The following is a 19,626-nucleotide window of genomic DNA, read 5'->3' as shown; positions in this document are numbered from 1 at the left end:
AAATGGCGACTTTCGATCTCGACGTAAATTAACATACTTCATTTTCCGAGGTCGGTTATCATGTTTAAGAGAAAGTCTGAGGCAAGTAAAGTGATGATATCAGTAGTAAATTTGCTGAAGAATTTTATGGTTCTAATTATTTTTTAGGAATTTGTGTGAAAATAAGGTTAATAAGTCCAAACTTAGCACAATTTTTTGTGCGCCGTAAATTGCAGTTTTTTACTATGGGAGGCACTGTAGCTCCCAATTCGTCCATCCGAATTTTTTCAGACCGGGAGCTACAGTCCTGCAGCTATGAATTTCATGGACCAACTTCACTACGAAATCCACGAAAATTGTTATTCAACGAATATTGATGAAACCACAGATCTTTTTTTTTAATGATATTTATTATTCAGTTTTTATACAGATAACAATAATTCATAAACAATACAGGAATAAGTTAGGAAAACATAAATCTAGATTTAACGATTTATACATAGCTATCTTGTATATTAAGTCAAATATATTTTGTTTTCAAACAATGAATAAACATAAATTGGATAAATTGTATTTTAACAAACAATTGCATTGTATAAGTATATGTATAAGTTAGAAGTACTCTGATACTATTGGACAATTATGGTCCACCAGGGTCCTTACAACACAAAAATTCCAAACACTCCCCAGTGGACGATGCTACCTGAGACTGTTCTCTCAAAGTAGCTAAATACTTTATAGAATTACAAATTAAAAATATGTAAGTACACGTATATATCACAATGTATCAGCAAAATTTGAGAAAATACGTTGTTTGTCACATTTCATAAGACGTAACATAGAAGAATATTGAATAAGAGCATTTTTGACACTTTTACACACATTTATTTCAGTTTCTTGCAGAGATTCAATTCTACGGTACATTTTGTATTTATATATTTTATAAGCAACGAAAGAAATTAATAAATTCAACGACTCAATCTTGTCGTTTTGTTCTAAATAAAAGCCTAGAATAATATGTTTCCATTTTATATCGATTAATAAAAAGGAACCTAGTTTTCTCCAAATATGTTCAACATTTTTACATTCAAATAATAAATGTTTAGTGTTTTCAATTGTTTTGCATATATTACAGTTATCCCCCTTGTCCCTTAACCATTTACTTAAATATGCATTGTTGCAGAGAATATTATGGAGCATTTTGTAATTAAATTCAGCTATTTTATTGTCATTTATATCTTTGACTTTTCTCGTGTATATATTTTTCCATAGATTTGAATCCTTTACCGGTATTGCAAACTCTTGAGAAAGTTTAGTTTGATAACACGGTTTAAGAAATTTCTTGTGTATTAAGTTTTTATAAAAGAATTGGCATTTTTTTTATTTAAGCATGACACCCCTGTTGCAAAATGAAATTTCATTTCATTTTTAATGTTCAAATATTTAATATTTGTAAAATTATATTTTTTACACAATGGTTTTATAACTGATAATAAAGTTTTATATTCACAAAGCCAGTTAGACTTTCTCTTAATAATAGTGGAGAGCACTTGTAGTGTTTTTATATTCCCGTTATCATCTATTAAGTCCTTTAAGTAGAGTATATTACTGTTAACCCAGTTTTTAAAAAATAATGTTCCTCCTTTTATTTTGATGTTGTTATTATTCCAAATGGGTTGTTTTAAAATATCGTTAGGTGATATGTTATCGAAGTTACATCTTTGTTTACATTCGTTAAATGAACTTAGAATTTGTTTGTAGAAAAGTGGAAGTTTCCCTATTCTATCCAGTGCATTTAAATTAGTTTCAGAAAACTGTAAGACGTAATGAAGATTTAAATTAGCTTTTTCCAAAAAAACAAGGATTTCAAATAGAGTGCCCTTACAAGATAACAATCGTGGTATCCACGCTGCTTTTAGAGCCTTGAACTTACTTTCAATATCTATAATTGATAAACCTCTATCTGTTATATCGCCTATCAAGGTATTTCGTTTGATTCTTTCATATTTGTCCCATATGAAATTAAATAAGAGTCTTTGGACCTTATAGATATATTCTTTATCTGGTATACACAATATAGATGCAATATAAACTAGTTTTGAAGTTGCTAATGTGTTGATTATACATGATTTACCAAACACCTTTAGTTTTCTACGTTTCCATGATTCAAATAACTTTTCCATGTCGTGATATATTTTCATCCAATTTTTATTGTAACATTATATAAATAGTGCCTGTTTGGGAGGGTAACAGTTGAAATTGACATCCCGAGAAAACCATTGTCAACCGACGCGAAGCGGAGGTTGACAATGGTTTTCGAGGGGTGTCAATTTCAACTGTTATCCTCCCAAACAGGCACTATTTATTTTGTTATACTGAATGTCTTTTTTAAAAATTTTAAGAAAATTTTACTGCTTTTATATAGGAATAACGTGAATTCTACAGCGAACCGTACGCGCATAACTTTCGCGCATGTAACATTTTTTAATATTACCCGTTGCCAAGTGCGTTGCTAACGCTGAGGGTAATAGTAAATATTATTAACTGCGTCTTAACCAATCGGATTTCAGTATTTAACATGAAAGTATAACAATCTTCTTTATTATGTCCTATATAAATACCTAAACACCTGACAGCTTTATTTGTTGCTTTAATGCCATTGATTTCATCATACATATCTTTAAGCCCCCCTAAAAGAATACATTCGGTCTTGTTTATGTTTATTTTTGATCCGGCATGATTGCAAAACTCGTTTATAATTTTCAAACTCAAATCTAAAGAATTAAATGTCTTTAAGAGCAAGTGTTAAGTCATCCGCATGTTGTCTATTAATGATTTCTTTATCATTTATGCTGATCCCCGATATATTTGGTTCGTTTTTAATTTTTATGGACAAAATTTCGGCTACAAATAAAAATAATAAAGCAGATATTGGACATCCCTGTCTGATCCCTCTAGTCATACTACATGTTTTAGATAACCATCCATTATTTTTCATTTTAAATTTAGGGTTTTTATATAATATCTCTACCCATTTAAGAAATTGATCGCCAATATTAAATTTTTTCAGTGTTTCAAAAAGAAAGTTCCATTCTACAGAGTCAAAAGCCTTTTCAAAGTCAAGAAATAATAATATGCCATTTTTGTTCTCCGAATCGCAATATTCAAATATATCTAATATTAGTCGAGCATTTTCACCTTTGTATCTGCCTTTAACATAAGCAGTTTGATTTTTATTAATTGTGTTTGCTAATATTTTTTGTAATCTTTTAGCTAAAACACAAGCTATAATTTTATAATCTGTATTTGTTAAGCTAATTGGTCTATAATTCTTTAACAATTGTTTTTCGCCTTTCTTGTATATTAGTGATATCACAGAGAGCCTTTGAGATTCAGACATCTCTTTTTGTTTAAAAACTTCTTTAAGTGCGGCGTAGAAAATTGGTCCAATAATGTTCCAAAAACATTGGTAGAATTCACAGGGTATACCATCTAAGCCAGGAGATTTTTCTTCTTTCATATCAAGTACGGCGTTTTTGCATTCTTCGAAAGTAGGAAATTCATCTAGCATCAATTTCTCTTTCTCGTTCAACATTGGTACCTCTATATTGTCTAGATAAGTCAAAATCTTGTCGGTTGGAATATTTGTGGTTTTAAACAGATTCGTAAAGTAATTAATCATTTCTCCGATTATTGAATTTGTGGTATATCATATCTCCATTTGATGTTTTTAGTTCTTTGATTATATTAGATGTTTGATTTTGTTTTTCAAGATTAAAGAAATATTTTGTGTTTTTTTCGCCACTTTTTATCCATTTTGCTTTTGATCGTATTTGTGCCCCCTTATTTTTTTTGTCATAAAGCTCATTCAAAGTGGTATAAAGTGCTTTCAGTTTACCATAATCAATATTGTTACACCGGCTATTTTCAATCGTTTCTATTTCTCTTTCAATTAAGATGATTTTTTGTCTCATATTTTTCCGTTTATTTTTTGCATAAAGTATGGAAAATTCCTTAACTTTACGTTTAAAAAGTTCCCATTTATCTATTGGATTTTGCACTTGATCTACTTCATCAACTAATTTTGCAATATAATCTTTGTATTCCTTATTTTCTAGATATGAAATATTTAATTTCCAATAATTTGGACCTCTGGAATTTTCAGAGATATTAAAATACATTTTTAAATATCTATGATCACTTATTCTTGTGCCGCGGGAATGAGTACCCGGTAATTTCCTCACTATAATATTACCTACTTGAAAACAAAAATTGTTACTCATAAAGATATAGTCAATTCTACTAAAAGGAATATCTTGGGCATTACACCATGTGTCACCTTTCAGTTCAGGATGCTCTCTATCCCAAACATCCACCAAATCAAGCTGTTTTAACAAGTTTATCAAATAATTCTTACTTTTATCTTGTTTATCATTGACACGACAGTTAAAATCACCACACAAGATTATGTTTTCATTTAAACAATTTTTCGTAATAAAGGTATGCACTCTTTTTAAAAAATCAACCCTTTTGTTTATATCATTAGGTGCGTATATATTGACAATTGCAAATATTTCATTATCAAATTGAACATTCAATAATATTTTCCTACCATCAATTGACTTTTTAACATTTAATATTTCGACACTTAAATTCTTTCGAAAAAGTATGGAAACACCTTTACTGTGTGACGAATCTCTAAATGAGTGAAAAATTTTCCCCTGCCATCCGGCATTATATTTAAGTTCATTTTTATCAATAAAATGGGTCTCTTGTAATAAGATTACATCACATTGAGATAATTTAAGCCATTCATATAATTTTTGACGTTTTTCATCAGAGTTAAGCCCTCTTACATTAACTGAAAGGATTTGTAATTTTTCCATAATATCTATACTCTAGGTAAATAAAATACAATATAATAAGTGGAATTCAAGTATTAACATACCCAACGTAATCATGAGTTTCAAAAGAGTCAGTCATTGAGAGCATCTATGTTTCCTCGTCATCTCCATCCGTCTCGGATGAGAGGTCACGTCCGGATGCGGAATCGGAACCGTGCTGACGGGCGCGTATTTCACTGAGCATAACCGCTATGTCGCGCTGCTTGCTGCTCTGTTTTGAATTATGCGTCTGTTGTGGACTGCTCCATTGATCACTCTTTTTGCGCTTCCGTACCTTTTTTTGCGATTTTGCTTAGGATATGCCCTAAGAGGTTTTTACCTGGCCATGCTTGCTGCTTGGTATTTTCCGTTCCTGTTTTGTTGAGCCCGGTCCCCCAGGTGTCATTGTAAGTAGATTCAGCTAGCACCACATTTCGTTTGACCGATATTAGTTTTTCCCGGAACTGCTGAACTTGGACGCATTTATTTTCAATCACTTCGGCCATGACGGCTTCACAGGTAGTGGACCACCGATCGTTGATCCTGACCTTGTCACCGAGTCGTTTGGCAGATAGAGCATCTTTAGCTGTTTGGATGGTTTTGGCTGCATCGAGGTCGCCACACCGCATTGCCTTAGCATATTGAAAGGCATGCTCTGCCGATTTGTGACAAACCCCATATAGATTGATCTCGCACGGAAAGAAGTTGGACAGTACATTATCTTCTGCGTTGAATGCAATCACATGTTGCTGGGGCTCGTAAGATTTGCATTTGCAATGCAAAGACAAAGGTCGGATCACAGACTTTGATCTTATGGAAAGTGTTACGGCCGTAGTGGGCAATTCCTTACATTGCCTACAGCAGGATAGAAACCTGTGGCGTTTTTACCTGAAAGACAAAGAAAGCAGGGACAAACTTCTCTCTGACGGTTGCGAGATAAACAACATCTCCCTGTCCTTTTTTGAAACTAACCCGTATTCTTCGGGAAACCATAACCCAAATGAAAAAACACTAAAAATCCGAATCTGTGGATTACCGCTTTCGGTGTCCGACATTTCTGTGCTCGAACTTTTAGAGAATCTAAAATTAGATTTGAAAAGCAAAATATTGTATGAAAAAATCAGACACCCAGTCACCAAAAGAATGACGAGTGTTTTGAATGGTAACCGCTTCGTTTATGTAGCACCTCTTTCTCCGGGAACATCTCTTGATAGAGTACATCACTGCGCTGGGCTAAGATGCCTCATTTTTCACTATGGGCAGCCTAAACATGAAAAGAAATTTTTGTGCACCAACTGCTGGGACACAGATCACACCAGGAACAACTGTAAAAACAATCCTAAATGCAAGGTGTGTTTGGAGCAAGACCATTCTCCTGGCGACCCGACATGAAACCACAGTATCCGACTTTTTTTCCGGTTTATAAATTTTGGAGGGTTTTTTTAAATTTTTTTTTTTTGGCATGCTAAAAACATACGTTGTATCCATGCCTCACCGGGCCCATTTTGTAGGTGTGTAATTTCCCATTTTTCAATTTATTGATTTGACAATATGCAATATCTACATCGATTTTTTAACTGTGTATGGTGCGGTAATATAAAAATGTGTCTTCAAACCTCAAGGCACAGTTAATTAGTCAGCCCGCGGGCTGATTAATTAAGTTAGGACTAAACTGCAAATGCGCTTGCGTAAATTGGAATTCTGGGAAGGAATTAGACAGTCCGTGTTTGAGAAATTCGAATACTCAGTAAGTTATGAAACTGATCAGTTTCTAGGTCAAAGTGCGCATCACCATGCAGTCCGGCTTCTGTAATGGAAGACGTTCCACGGGCATCGTCTGATGCCACGGTTTGGGGTCTTCATACGTTTATTTTAGAGAGGATATGACGGTGGTTTTCGACAAGAAACCTATCTAGAACAGTCTTTGCAAAGTTACGGTTTAAAAATACAACATGCACAGTTGCTGTAGATTACATTACATGTAAAACGGATATACCGCAACACGCGTGTCTCCTCACATACAGTTATAAAATAGGTATGCAGACTGTGCACCCGCCCGTTTTGATTGTTCTGGAAAATAGATATAAATTATGTAATTCAACAGATAGTGTTTGCACCTTTGACCTGAAAATTAATATTCCGCTGGCTGACTTTCTTCGCTTTTTAAAAAGCTAACATTGTAACGAGTTAATTACGAGTTAAATGTTAGCCATTTTAAGCATAGCACCACGGGAGAAAACATTAGAGAGCATTCTTGGATCAGAGACAATTATTTATGTCTCTGATGGATGGGATGTAGACAAGAAATTTTTCTCGATGAAGCTGTATGTTTAGCTCGTTCTTTTTCCCGCGTGGACTGGTTCCTATAATCATTTGTTTACGTATCTCAACTCACTACGAAGGAATGGAAGCATGTTAAAAATCTCTTGTGTCTCACAAAAGCCTGCGCGGTACTCAAACCTTAAAGAGAGAGTACGGCGCATCTTATCAAAAAACCGACTTGAAAAAAAATTTCCGATCGGGTTCCATATTTTTGTACTACTCATGAATGTATAAACTTTCAGAAAATTACAAAGTTCTCCATGAAATAAATATAATTATATATTTCATTAAAATTAATAATTACGTATAACCTATACATATACTAGTATACATCGCAACGTGTTACGGGGTTCAGCCTTCTATACTTTAACGCATGCGTATTTACTGTAAACAAAACACATGCAGGGCTCGCGAAGATTCTCCTGGACATGTTTGTTGATAAAAATATGTCTTTTCTACTTCTCCCAGGTAGTAACTGTTCAAAGTTTTTAAAATAACCTCAATTATTATTTTGTAAGAGTCCCTTTAACCTGATGACCGTGGTCGGACGAAGGTCTTGTAGTTTTCAGCACGTGTCAATTACTGTCAATCAAAGTCCACGTGGTACAAATATACGATATAAGATTATTCCGGTTTGTACGGCCCCTAAATTTCCGGAAGCTCATAACTACGTTAATTAAGTACGTGAAAGGGATTTTATGTATTTCAACGATTACAATCAACGTTATTTCTCATTTCCTAACGATACAATAGGTAAATCTGAAGTTTGAATCACACATATGTTTTCAGCTGTACGGTCTCTTTAAGGCCCCGTAAATTACGGCTTAAATGTCTGCCAATTTGCCATAGCACAACGGGAAAAACATTAGCGAGCACAATGGGATGTAGACAAAAAAAATTTCTTGATGAATCTGAAGGTTTAGTTTTATTAGCCGGGCTCCGCTAAAAGCAGAGTCCTGGATATAGGCAGGCAAATCACCAATGTTACTATAAATAGCACAAATAAACAAAAAACCAAACAGCGTCAAAGTAAAAGCTTCCGCTATACCAAATAGTTACACAAAGAGCCACGTTTTGTCAAAAGTGTTGGCATTTTCTTTTCTTTAAATTTCGACAGAATTGTATATCTTTTTTAGTTTTCTTATTAATAACGTGTTTTTAAAACATTACTATGCATTTTAGACACATAAAATGCGCATGAATTTCCATGAACTACTTTGCTGCGCGATGAAGAAATGGGGATTGAATATATAATGCTTGTTGCAAAATTCAAGGCAGCAACTGTTGAACTTTTTAACTTCTACTAGACAGACATATTTTTTGTTTATAGTCGCTTACAAAATTTGGTCGCTCTCTGATGCTTTGCCGACATTAAAAGCATGAGGAGAGAGAGAGAGAGAGAGAGAGAGAGAGAGAGAGAGAGAGAGAGAGAGATTTTCAGTCTTTTCTACACAATATGCATAAAGACACACCAAAAGAGCCCGGCTTTCAGTACTTCAGTACTTTGATTTTTATAATCCGCTTCATGGATTATTAAGCGTAAATTAACTGCCCAAACCCAGGTTATACTCGTATAACTAGGGTAGACATTGAGTTCATTTCTTAAATATTGTAACATATGATACTTTTTTGTTCGTCCGTCGGTGGTGACGATGACCACTGTCTCATCTTCGTGGGGGGGGGGGGTGTTTGACGTGGACGGTGGGCGCGGGGGTGGCTGGTCAGACCGATCCTCGCACAGAATAGTCTCGGACAGTGAGGGCAGGGGATGGTGGCAGCTCCGGGTCCTTGGCGCTGTCTTTCTTGGCCTGCCTGCGTTGTTCTGCTGCAGACGTCCTGTTGGCTTCACAGCTCCTGGTGCCCTCGTGGACTGCGGCTCTCCACCCACACCTGTCTTGTGCTGCAACTTCCGATGAGTCAGGGTGATACTGAATGCCAGTATCAAAATATGAGGGCTTGCGAAGAGAAGTGGATGTAGGCTATGCCTGTCCACTTCTCAAAAGAGAATAGGCAAGGACTCAGCCCTGCTTCACTCCATTTGAAACAGAGAATGGCTCTGAAGATTCGCCGCCGTCTTGGACTCTCGCCTGCATCCCATCGTGCAGCTGTCGAACGATGGTGATGAAGTTTATTGGGCATCCGTACTTCGCCATGATTCGCCAAAGGCCCTCTCTGCTGACATAGTCAAAAGTCTTGGTCAGATCGACGTAAGTGGAGTACAGTTCAAGAGTTCGTTCCTGACACTTCTCTTGCAGCTGACGTGCACGAACACCATGTCGATTGTACCGCGATTCTTCCGGAAGCCACACTGACTCCCGGGCAGGAGGCCATCCTCAAGGTGTTTATTAAGACGGTTCAGTAGAACCCGCGCTAACGTCTTACCTGCAATGGAGAGAAGGGAAATTCCACGGTGGTTGTTGCAGGCCTGTCTATTCCCCTTTCGCTTGTACAGGTGGATGATTGAGGCATCCATGAGGTCGTGAGGCACCTTCCCTTGGTTCCAAAGGAGCTCAAACAGATGGTGTAGTTTTTTAATAGAGTCATGTCCCCTTTTTTGTAAATCTCAGCAGGGATGGAGTCTCCGCCTGGTGTTTTGCCAGTTGACAGCAGACTACACGTTATATATTTCATGTAAAAACACGCAGTGAAAATGGGCTAGGGAGGTCCTAGGAATAGCCGCATTTATCTCTTAAAAATAATTATTTAAGGCAATATACATCGTTTTAACTGGAACTAACACGTGAAATTGACATGATTTTAAAACTTTTTACGGTTTGAAGTTGTACTTTCATGATCAATGCAAGACAAATAGGTATTTCTGATCTGATAATTTACTGATGACGTTCGTGGTATATTGGAGAATAATGTCCGCGGCATCTCTTTGATCTCGGCAATAACTGAAACTAGTAGAATCAGATATATAAATACTGATTATTATTCTGTTCATGTTAAATAATAAATCTAAAGAATGCAATGTATATGTTTATGCAATAAAATATGTTCAAACCAAAGAATGCATTACTTTTTGGAAAGGTTGCAATTCCAGAATAAGGGGTAGGGGTGCTTCCTATTGCAGAATCTCCATTGAATGCCAAGAAAGAAGCCATGAAAAACTTAAAAGTTATAAAGCACATGCTAAGGTTAATATATGAAATCTTTCAAAAGATTTCATTGAGAGTTTTTTTTTACGTGCCATCACATTTTGTTTTAAATTTAGAATAAAAAACTTCAAAGTCTGAAGTGCTGATTTTGGCAATATTTTATTTAAATTATGATATTGCTATGCAAAAAAGCCAATGAGGCAATAATTTTGAAATTTAATGAATATAATTTACAAATAAATTCTATTTAATAAAATAATTATTGCAGGAAATTAAAATTGTTAAAAAAAATCATGATGCCAGAAAAGGGGGAGAATTCCTATCAAAATATCTCCATTGCAAGGAAAGAAAGTAGTCATGAAACAAAAAAAATTCATTGACAAATAATTTTACGCTGCACCGTCATGTTACGGTAATACCCCTTTAATTGCTGTCTACTTCTTTAAAAATATTTGCAAATGTAAATATTTATACATGTCTACCTTCTATACTTTAAAATCATAACGTTATAGTAAAGAGGGTATACTGTATAGAGGGTACTCGCTAGACTTATAAATAGATATCGTTCGTCATTTACAAAAATAGCTGGGGAGCGCCTATACAGCCAGTAAGAATTCAAGAGCACATCTTAAACAGAATATAGGAATTTTCCATTTAAGACAAAAATGACATGTATATCTTAATGCGTTTCTTTAAAGGAATTCTACAAATAGAATAAGGTAAGACCGACTGATTAAAGTTTATTTAGCTCAGCTAATCTTATCCCCAAGCTCAATTCCCTTTGAATTACGCAAGACAGTGACTTGTAGTGGCTGCTGGTATAATCTACGGATGGTAAGTAGGAAAAAGTACTAGTTTGTTTATTGTAATGGCTGAATAAAAAACAATTTCACATGTATATTATTACACTACCATAAAAGAATAAATCTTTGGATGGCATGTTTTTGGCTATATAATTAAAGCAGACCATGGCAGGCACTGGCATTGTTCTCATCATTTAATGAAATACAAAGTCTACTTTTGACCATTTATTTATTACCAAATTAAGAATTGAAAATTGCAAAAGATATACTAACATAATCATCAATTTTAATCAGCATGCAAATCTCAGCATTTTGAATACTATTTCAATACTACATGATTATCTAATCAAACTCAATGAAAGAACAAAATTCACAAACATGCATAAGGATAAAACACATGTTGATATTTATGTACAAAACTTAATCAGTCAAGATACATACAAAACATGCAGCTGTCTGCTGAGAAGCATCTAAAAACAATAGTATGGCTAAGTTAAGGATAGAGAACAATGTAATTAATTTGACAATTGATTACTGCAAGATAGTCACTAGTAACTACTTCATTCACTGGGTAATGCAACCAACTTGAAATCATTTGATGTCATGATAGATTTGATAGATCTTTTTTCCCATACTTCATGGCTCTTAAGGAATTATGTAGAAAATGAAACACTTTCTTGACATTCTATATTTAAGGTACTTCATACTTTTTAAGAAACTACGTAACAAGATGGCGATTTAAATGTTTTGTTAAACTGTTTGTATCAATCAATTCAGATGTACATCATCATAGCTCAGTGGTTAAAGTATCAGGCTTGTGAACAACAGGTCATGAGTTCGAATCCACCTGGGGCTTTTGTTTATGTTTACTAATGAAATTTTTAAAAATATCCTCTTTTAACTAAAATTGGACATTCTTTCGCCTATTTGACATATATACTGCTTATCCATCATGCTTTCTATCATAATCAAGTAATTTTCTGCTGATTTGAGAAACTTTTTCAAGGTGTAGTGAGGCACCTTAACCAGGATAAAGTATATTCAATTTGACATCATTTTAAAGAGGTCAAGAACTTGTTTAATGATGTTTTTGAAGAGGCAGTATGCATTTTTGTTATAATTTATTTGTCAAAAATGGGCAAAATTTCTAGATTTGTTCCTTATTTCCTTCATATTTCATAAAAAATAACAATTTAAAACACTTTTTTATCTTGATTACAAACAATTTAAGCCCCAGTACACCATATCAAACAAAACTATTGTTATGAAACATTATCGAAAAAAATTTGGGTCTTGCATTTCATAAATCTGTAGGCAATTTTCATTTACTAGATCTTGACCTTAAATGTGAATAATATAAAAACCAATTGTTTTAGGGATTGGAGGGTGGGAAAAGGAGTAATAAATGCTGTAATGTCCAGAATGAGAGTCATCAGAAACTGTATCAAATTAAATCTTTGAATGCTACATAAGGGGGGGAGGGGGGGGGGCATTAGAGCTCCTTTTGATCCTCATTGTCTGATGCAACATCAGAGTTGTCTGATGCTGAATCATGTGAGGTTTCTGAATCCGAGTCTGTGTCGGCGGCAGTGTCAGACTGCTTCAGACTCTGTAACACCTCCAGGCCCTGAGCGCCGTGGGTTTTCAGATGCTGTTTTCTGTTTTGGTTCTGAACGAAGGCCTTGCCGCAGATCTGGCAGCTGAATGGTTTCTGGCCGGTATGGATCATCATGTGGGTGTTAAGGTACTGCAGCTGGTTGAATGCCTTCCCACACTCGTCGCAACCAAAAGGTTTATCTCCAGAGTGGATCATCATATGCCGTTTCAAGTTATGGTGGGTGCTGAACTTTTTCCCACACACCTTACAGATTGGGGTGCCACCTTTTTCATGTCGTGTCTCATGCCTCTTCAGCAGATACTCACTTTTAAATGTTTCTTGACAGTACTTACACTGCTTGTGAAACATCTGCTCATGTTTCTTCATGTGTGATTGTAAACTTCTCTCCTCTCCAAAGCCACGGAAACAAATTTTGCAACTGTAAAGTGTCTTATCATGTCTCTTTATGTGGACTCTTAAGTTGGACATCTGAACAAATGACTTTCCACAGATGTCACAGACGTGTGGCCTTTCTCCAGTATGCAAAAGCAAGTGTGTTTTCAAAGAGGAACTCTGAATGAATCGTTTACCACATTGTTCACATTCAAACATCCTTTCACCAGTATGAATACGCATGTGGGTCTTTAGAACTGTATTATCACGGTATGATTTTCCGCAAACTTCACAAACAAAATTTCTAACTTCACTATGATACCTTTTATGGCGCCGAAGATTTCTCAACTTTCCAAACTTTTTATTACAATGAGGACATGTGTATATTTCTGAATTTTCCTCTTTTACCTCTTCATTTCCATTTAAGTTTTCTTTTTTCACCTTCTCAGTGACTTTACTTTGCCTTTTCTTTATAGCCTTTTCATTTCCATTTGAATTTTTTTCTTTATTATTTGCTTTAACTTCATTTTGTTTAATAGGTTTCCTTTTTCCAACTTTCTTGAGTTTTGATGATGTTATAGCCTTGTCTCTACATGAAGACGGTTTCCTTTTCCCCATTTTTCTCCACTATAATCTTGCCCTGTACAATACAATACAATCTTTCTTGGATATCTTCGACTGTGTTATCTGGTGTTTGACTTCTTGTTTTATAGCCTCCTCAACCTGCAAAAATTTATCATTTTATTTTAAACTAAGAGTTGTATCATTTAAAAAAGTTAAGAATATACCAATCATCAAAGGAAAATAAAATGAAATGAAAACTTTCTCATTGAAATGATCCAGAATGGTAATAAACACTGTCTGCTGCGTTTTCACTAACTGAAAATAATAAGGTTTGCAGTTCACAGCAGGGCAATACGCAGCGTAAAATCTCGTAGGTATATGTGCCCTACTGTTGTGATTATTCTATGGGGTAAACTTCACTGTATTCAAATTTGCCTTTTTTGCCCCTGCTACATAATAATCAGATTATATCCAAATCCATAACAATCACTGGATTTAGCTACGTAGCTTGAATAACCTTCCTAGTGTTATTTATTATACCTCTGTGAATATTTTCTGTGTAAAATAAAAACAATTAAACATGTTATTTTATCTAAGTGTGAAAGTTTTCATGCTACCTGCTCATGGTGAATGTAGTCATAGAAACTATTCACCAGGGGCATTCGTTTTCCCTCGCTTTTAAACTCGGAACACCTCTGGTGTAATCCGAGTCACTAGGTTAAACAAAGTCTGATAACTCTAATTTGTTTATTATCAAGAAATTTTGCATCACAAACAATCAAAGTTTTCTTCAGTATAATAAAATATCTATTTACTGACTATTAAGACAAAGTTTATTGTCTCCCTCAACAGCAAATATTTCCCTTGGCTTTGCATCAGGATATAGTTGCTGTCTTAGGAGACAATAAACTTGCTATCGTCCTCAAAGACAACGTGTACAAACGGAGGAAATTCGAGTTGAAATCTGCACATTGTTCAAAGAAAATTTTGTTGACCCGCGTGAAAAAGTTCTACATATCCCAATAATCCTTTGCGTTGGATAGCAACATGGTGGAACAGGAAGCGTTTCTAAGGAAAATTCTTACCTCAAAATCGCATACATCTGTTCCATTTAACAACTTAAAAAATCCTTTAAAAACAACAGATATGATCAGGTAAAAAATTGTACCTATCTTAACTTTTGCTGACATATGCCGTTATTTCCTTCCCTGAATTTATCCGACAATTTACGAGAATTGTCAGGTACAAAATAAAGTTAAGTTTGACCCCACAATTATCTCGCGCTATAATTTCCCGCGATACATTTGGAGGTGGATCAAGCATCTGTACTGGGTGTAACGTGTAATAAGTACTCAGTGTTAACGGCGACTCTTCAGCTGATTAGTTTTGTTTTGATTTTTTTTTTTGCTTCGTAAAACACATACAAGTTGCAATCTAATTAATTTACTGTCGTATTGATCCAATCATATATGCATACGTTAGATACGTTAGATAAGTGACAAAAAATTATTTTTAAAACAGTCTAATTATTATTAGAACTGCATGCAGCCACGGACGTCATTTTGAAATAAATAAATAAAACCGAAAAAAAAGGAGAAAAAAATAAACTCTTAAAATATCTGCATGTATTTGTTAGTTGCATATGTGGTCAAACCTTTAGATAATATTGGATATCACATACTAAACAAGGGGGTGGGGGGGGGGCACATGTCTACAATGCATACATAAGTAAAAAATAAAATAAAAACAAAATTGGATGTTACAGAGGAAAATAATTAAAACACACTGTCAGATAACAATTAGGAACACAAAAAAATAAGAAATATGAAAACATGCACGCAACCTATTGTTTACTGATTTTAATTACCATTAGGCCTATTAAAAAGTAATATGATTGTATTTACATTAAAAAAAACTAAAACGGCTTTGTATTTATCTAAAATATTTAACAAGGGCACCGCTAAGGAATTACAGTGAAGTCGTACCCAACGCGACTCGCACCCAAACCAACTCGTACTCAAATGGTAAGGTCGTACCCAAAACTATGTGGTTCACTCGTACCCAAATATTTGAGTACGACTTCACTAGTCAACTCGTACCCACAGGGAAAAATATATTTATACTAAGAATATAAAATGAATGGCTTTTCTTTGTATATTGTTATGTTTTGTATATTATCGATAACATTAATATGCGAATTGTATAACAAATTTAATGAATTTGTTATAAAAATCTAGTATACTATAGTTCTGTACTTGAATGCCGACGGATCAAAGAATGATTATGAGCAGGTTAACTATCATCAATTAAAATTAAAATTAATTGCTTAATGTGATTCCGTTCAACCGATCAACCAATGAGTTTGTCAGCACAAAATAAACATGCTGCTCATAATTATAAGAAGAAACACACATTTTCATCACTTTTGGAAGATCAACATAGTTCGAGAGAGGTGTGTTTCCTGCAAGAAAACGGTAAGTAAATCACTATATTAGATATTGTTTAATAATTAAAGCATATTTTTTGAGTAATCAAATGAATTAAGCAACAGGCAAAGTTAATTTAAAGTTAAATAAAACATAAATTTAAAAAATAACATATGAATGAAAACTATTGTATTTTATTTTCTTAGTATAAATATATTTTCCCCGTGGGTACGAGTTGACTAGTGAAGTCGTACTCAAATATTTGGGTACGAGTGAACCACATAGTTTTGGGTACGACCTTACCATTTGAGTACGAGTTGGTTTGGGTGCGAGTCGGGTTGGGTACGACTTCACTTGATTCCCCGCTAAGCGGAGCATCCCCTCGCGACATGAGTTATTGTGTGTAGGGATGCATTATTTAGCAATATATAATTATGTTAATGAGAAGACCACATTCTATTAACCCTCCATTACTGCAAAAACTACATTTTCTTTACCTGTACTAGATCTAAATCCAAAAAATATCAAGTTGTTGATTTGAACTCCTTACTTTCACTTTGGTTTCAAAGAAGTGAAGCGGAAGATTGATAACTCTTTCTCAGAAATTTCGATTGATAACTCGTATACAAAATTGATTATGACATTGATTTAATGAAATAATAATTTGTAATAGTATTAATGATTTGGAAAGGCACATGCATTTTTTATTTGTTATTTTACAGAAGTGTGCAATCTATGATAAATATTTTTTTAGCTTTGAACGAATTTTGTCATAATGTATGCCCCCCCCCCCCCCTCCTTAACAATGGTGTAATTTTATCTAAGTTTTTGCATAAAAATTTGACCAATTAATATGACATTGCATTTGTTTTAATCTTTTACAATGAGGCATATTTGTGCAAAGGTTGAGGAAATTCTATTGGAAGGTTTTTTATTAATTTACTAGAAAATTGAAATGGAGTGCACACACATACATACATACACACACACATACGAACACACACACGCACGGTAGCGATGCTATATCCCCTTCGCAACAAGTTGCGCGAGGGGATAATAAGTATGTTAAACATTTAATCGATGCTTAGTGGTAGTTTGTTTAGGGTATTAGCACAATTGGAATAAATGTTTGATAACTTCGGGTTCCTTGCGGTGGTAAAAGATTTCGAGACAGAGCCAAAGGTTTTAGGCAATGCAAGTCCACCGTGGCACGGGTTGAATTAGATATGTGTGGTTCCTTCTGCGCTCGCCCCAACCGTCACACCGTAAAACATATCAACAAATCTTAAAAACTATGAATAATGAAAAATTACTGAAACAATAGGTGTGTTTTATTGTATATCCGATTTGGGCGATTGGTCCCAACCTGATTAAAACTGCTGTTTACATGTTAGGCCTACATGTTAACATGTTTGTAATTAATTTCAAAATGCCTATTTACTTGATGGTGATAAAAAGTGCTATCAAGTTTCCAAGCTTTCATTACTTACCGCAAATGCAACCTTGTATAGATCTTTTATATCTAAACGCTTCAAATGCAATATACCGACGCCGATGTCGCGAGTGCGACGCCAAATCAAAGCGGAAGTCGTCGGGTCTTCATATTAAAAAGAAAAAACAATTCGAAAAAGCAATCTTTTTCCGAAAAAGTGGTGAAAGTTTTACAAAAGAACTTACGACTTACGACCAAATTAATGAATGCTATTACTTAGAATCATTCATGAACTAATTAATTTTTATTCTATTGGCTGTAAAATATGTAATTATGTTTATCAACATAGTTGTAAATAAAATTAAATAAATGTTGTTCATTAAAGACTATTCAATGAGACTAAAATGTTTACGACTCTGTCGTAAGCTCTTTTGTAAAACACAGTCCAGTTCTCTGAATGTATGAGAAGAGAGAAATTTATAACATATCTACAGAGTATATAAATACACTTATATACTTTTATTTATATAAAGATAGGTACATTGTATAAATATCTAAATATTATCCTTTAATAAATTTACTGCAGTAACTGTATTTTTCCCACCACAGTTATAAAAAAATACTTTGTTTAGTGATTTATTCTACAGAAAAATTGAGATCAAAATACAACAATTTTATTCCTAATTATATTACAAAAGACGTCATTGATTATTAAAACATGACTATCAATCCATCAGTTATGCAATGATTGTATAATTGTGAAAGAACTCTAGGTTCAAGTACATTTAAAGTCATATGTTGACCTATTTTAAGTGATTTTTAAAAATATCAACAAATGATGGAAATTTAGCATTTACTCACACAATGATACCAAAAAAATCTCAGGCTATTAATAGTTACCTGATTAGACTTTTACAATGGTAATTGTGTTATCATTATAAATGCATTATACCTGTACCGTATTTTTCTTATAATTTAGCAGTAGACTAAATTTTACAATAGTTTTTTGAATAGAAAGCAGTCGAGCGCCACTATGCAATTTACATTTTAACTTTGTTGTATATAAAGCATCAAAAACTTTTGTTGTGGGTGAAGACGCCATAAAAAAACTATGTGAAAATATGCCATTTTGTATTATTATTTTTTTAACTACATCTAACGAATATGACAATTTTTTTAATGCATTATTACCTCTTGTATACAGAATAAATGTGTATAACTTGATACTTTATACAAACACGTTTTAAAAATTGTATATTTGTATATTTATATAAGATTTGTACAACTTTTGAATTTTAGGGCATATAATGAAAGAAGCTGTACCCTTTTCGGCTTTACAATCATATTTAACACAGGCAAAAAGTATACCACATATATTGGTGACGGCGGGGCCTGGGTACATAGACAGACTCTAAAAGCCCTCGGTTGTCTTTGATTGTATTTAAGATATTCATGCAACGAGATCTTTACATATTCTTACAACGAATCATTATTTAACAAGTTTCTATAGATTTCTTATAACCCGCCACATTAAATTAGCACAATGACGTCACCTAGCAAACTTGGCTAAGCTCTAGGCTGCTGGTAGATTTGGAGACCTCATTTTAAATTGAAAGTAATTGCTACCATTGGGAATATTTGTAGACATTGGTGACCAAATTTGCCGTTGGTAACAGTCTGATGAACTCAACGCACCTATTATACTGGGTATGTTACTATATTTAATTCATCTGGTTGGCTATGCAGGCCCTGCACACAGGGACGCGTAGTGTCCTTTACAAAAAATTAGATTATTGATAATCAAAATTTGTACATGTACAAATAATGATTATCAATAATCTAAATTTTTGTAAAGGACAGTAGCATTGGGTGGGTGGGTGGGGGGTGGGGGGGGGGGGGCAGCCACTTTTTTCTTAAAGATACATACAAAAAATTGAATTAACATGGTGTCATGTTGTAAATTTTGTATTTACTGCCACCAGGTAATTTCAAAATTTACAACATGACAATGGAGTTGCCCCCCCCCCCCCCCCCCCCACTTATCTGTGACAATGTAAAAATTGAATTGAAAATAAGGAAATACACAATGAAATTGAAGTGTTGATATGAAAAGTGTACCTGCCCCC

The 19,626-nt window shown here is 34.2% G+C and overlaps 1 protein-coding gene across 1 annotated transcript; it reads right to left on the bottom strand.

Annotated features, from left to right (window-relative positions):
- Nucleotides 1-11,298: 11,298 nt before the first annotated feature.
- On the bottom strand, nucleotides 11,299-17,664 carry LOC128167829 (zinc finger protein OZF-like). Its single transcript, XM_052833755.1, has 2 exons — nucleotides 17,559-17,664; nucleotides 11,299-13,801 (listed from the first exon to the last, which is right to left on the bottom strand). Exon 2 carries the CDS (start codon nucleotides 13,694-13,696, stop codon nucleotides 12,581-12,583), a length of 1,116 nt encoding a protein of 371 aa, XP_052689715.1. The 5' UTR covers nucleotides 13,697-13,801; nucleotides 17,559-17,664; the 3' UTR covers nucleotides 11,299-12,580.
- Nucleotides 17,665-19,626: the final 1,962 nt, after the last annotated feature.

The sequence above is a fragment of the Crassostrea angulata genome, chromosome 10 (assembly GCF_025612915.1).
Source record: "Crassostrea angulata isolate pt1a10 chromosome 10, ASM2561291v2, whole genome shotgun sequence".
Classification (NCBI taxonomy): Eukaryota; Metazoa; Mollusca; class Bivalvia; order Ostreida; family Ostreidae; genus Magallana; species Magallana angulata.
Note: the sequence above shows the minus strand (reverse complement) of the source record. Positions and strands in the feature narration are given on the sequence as shown.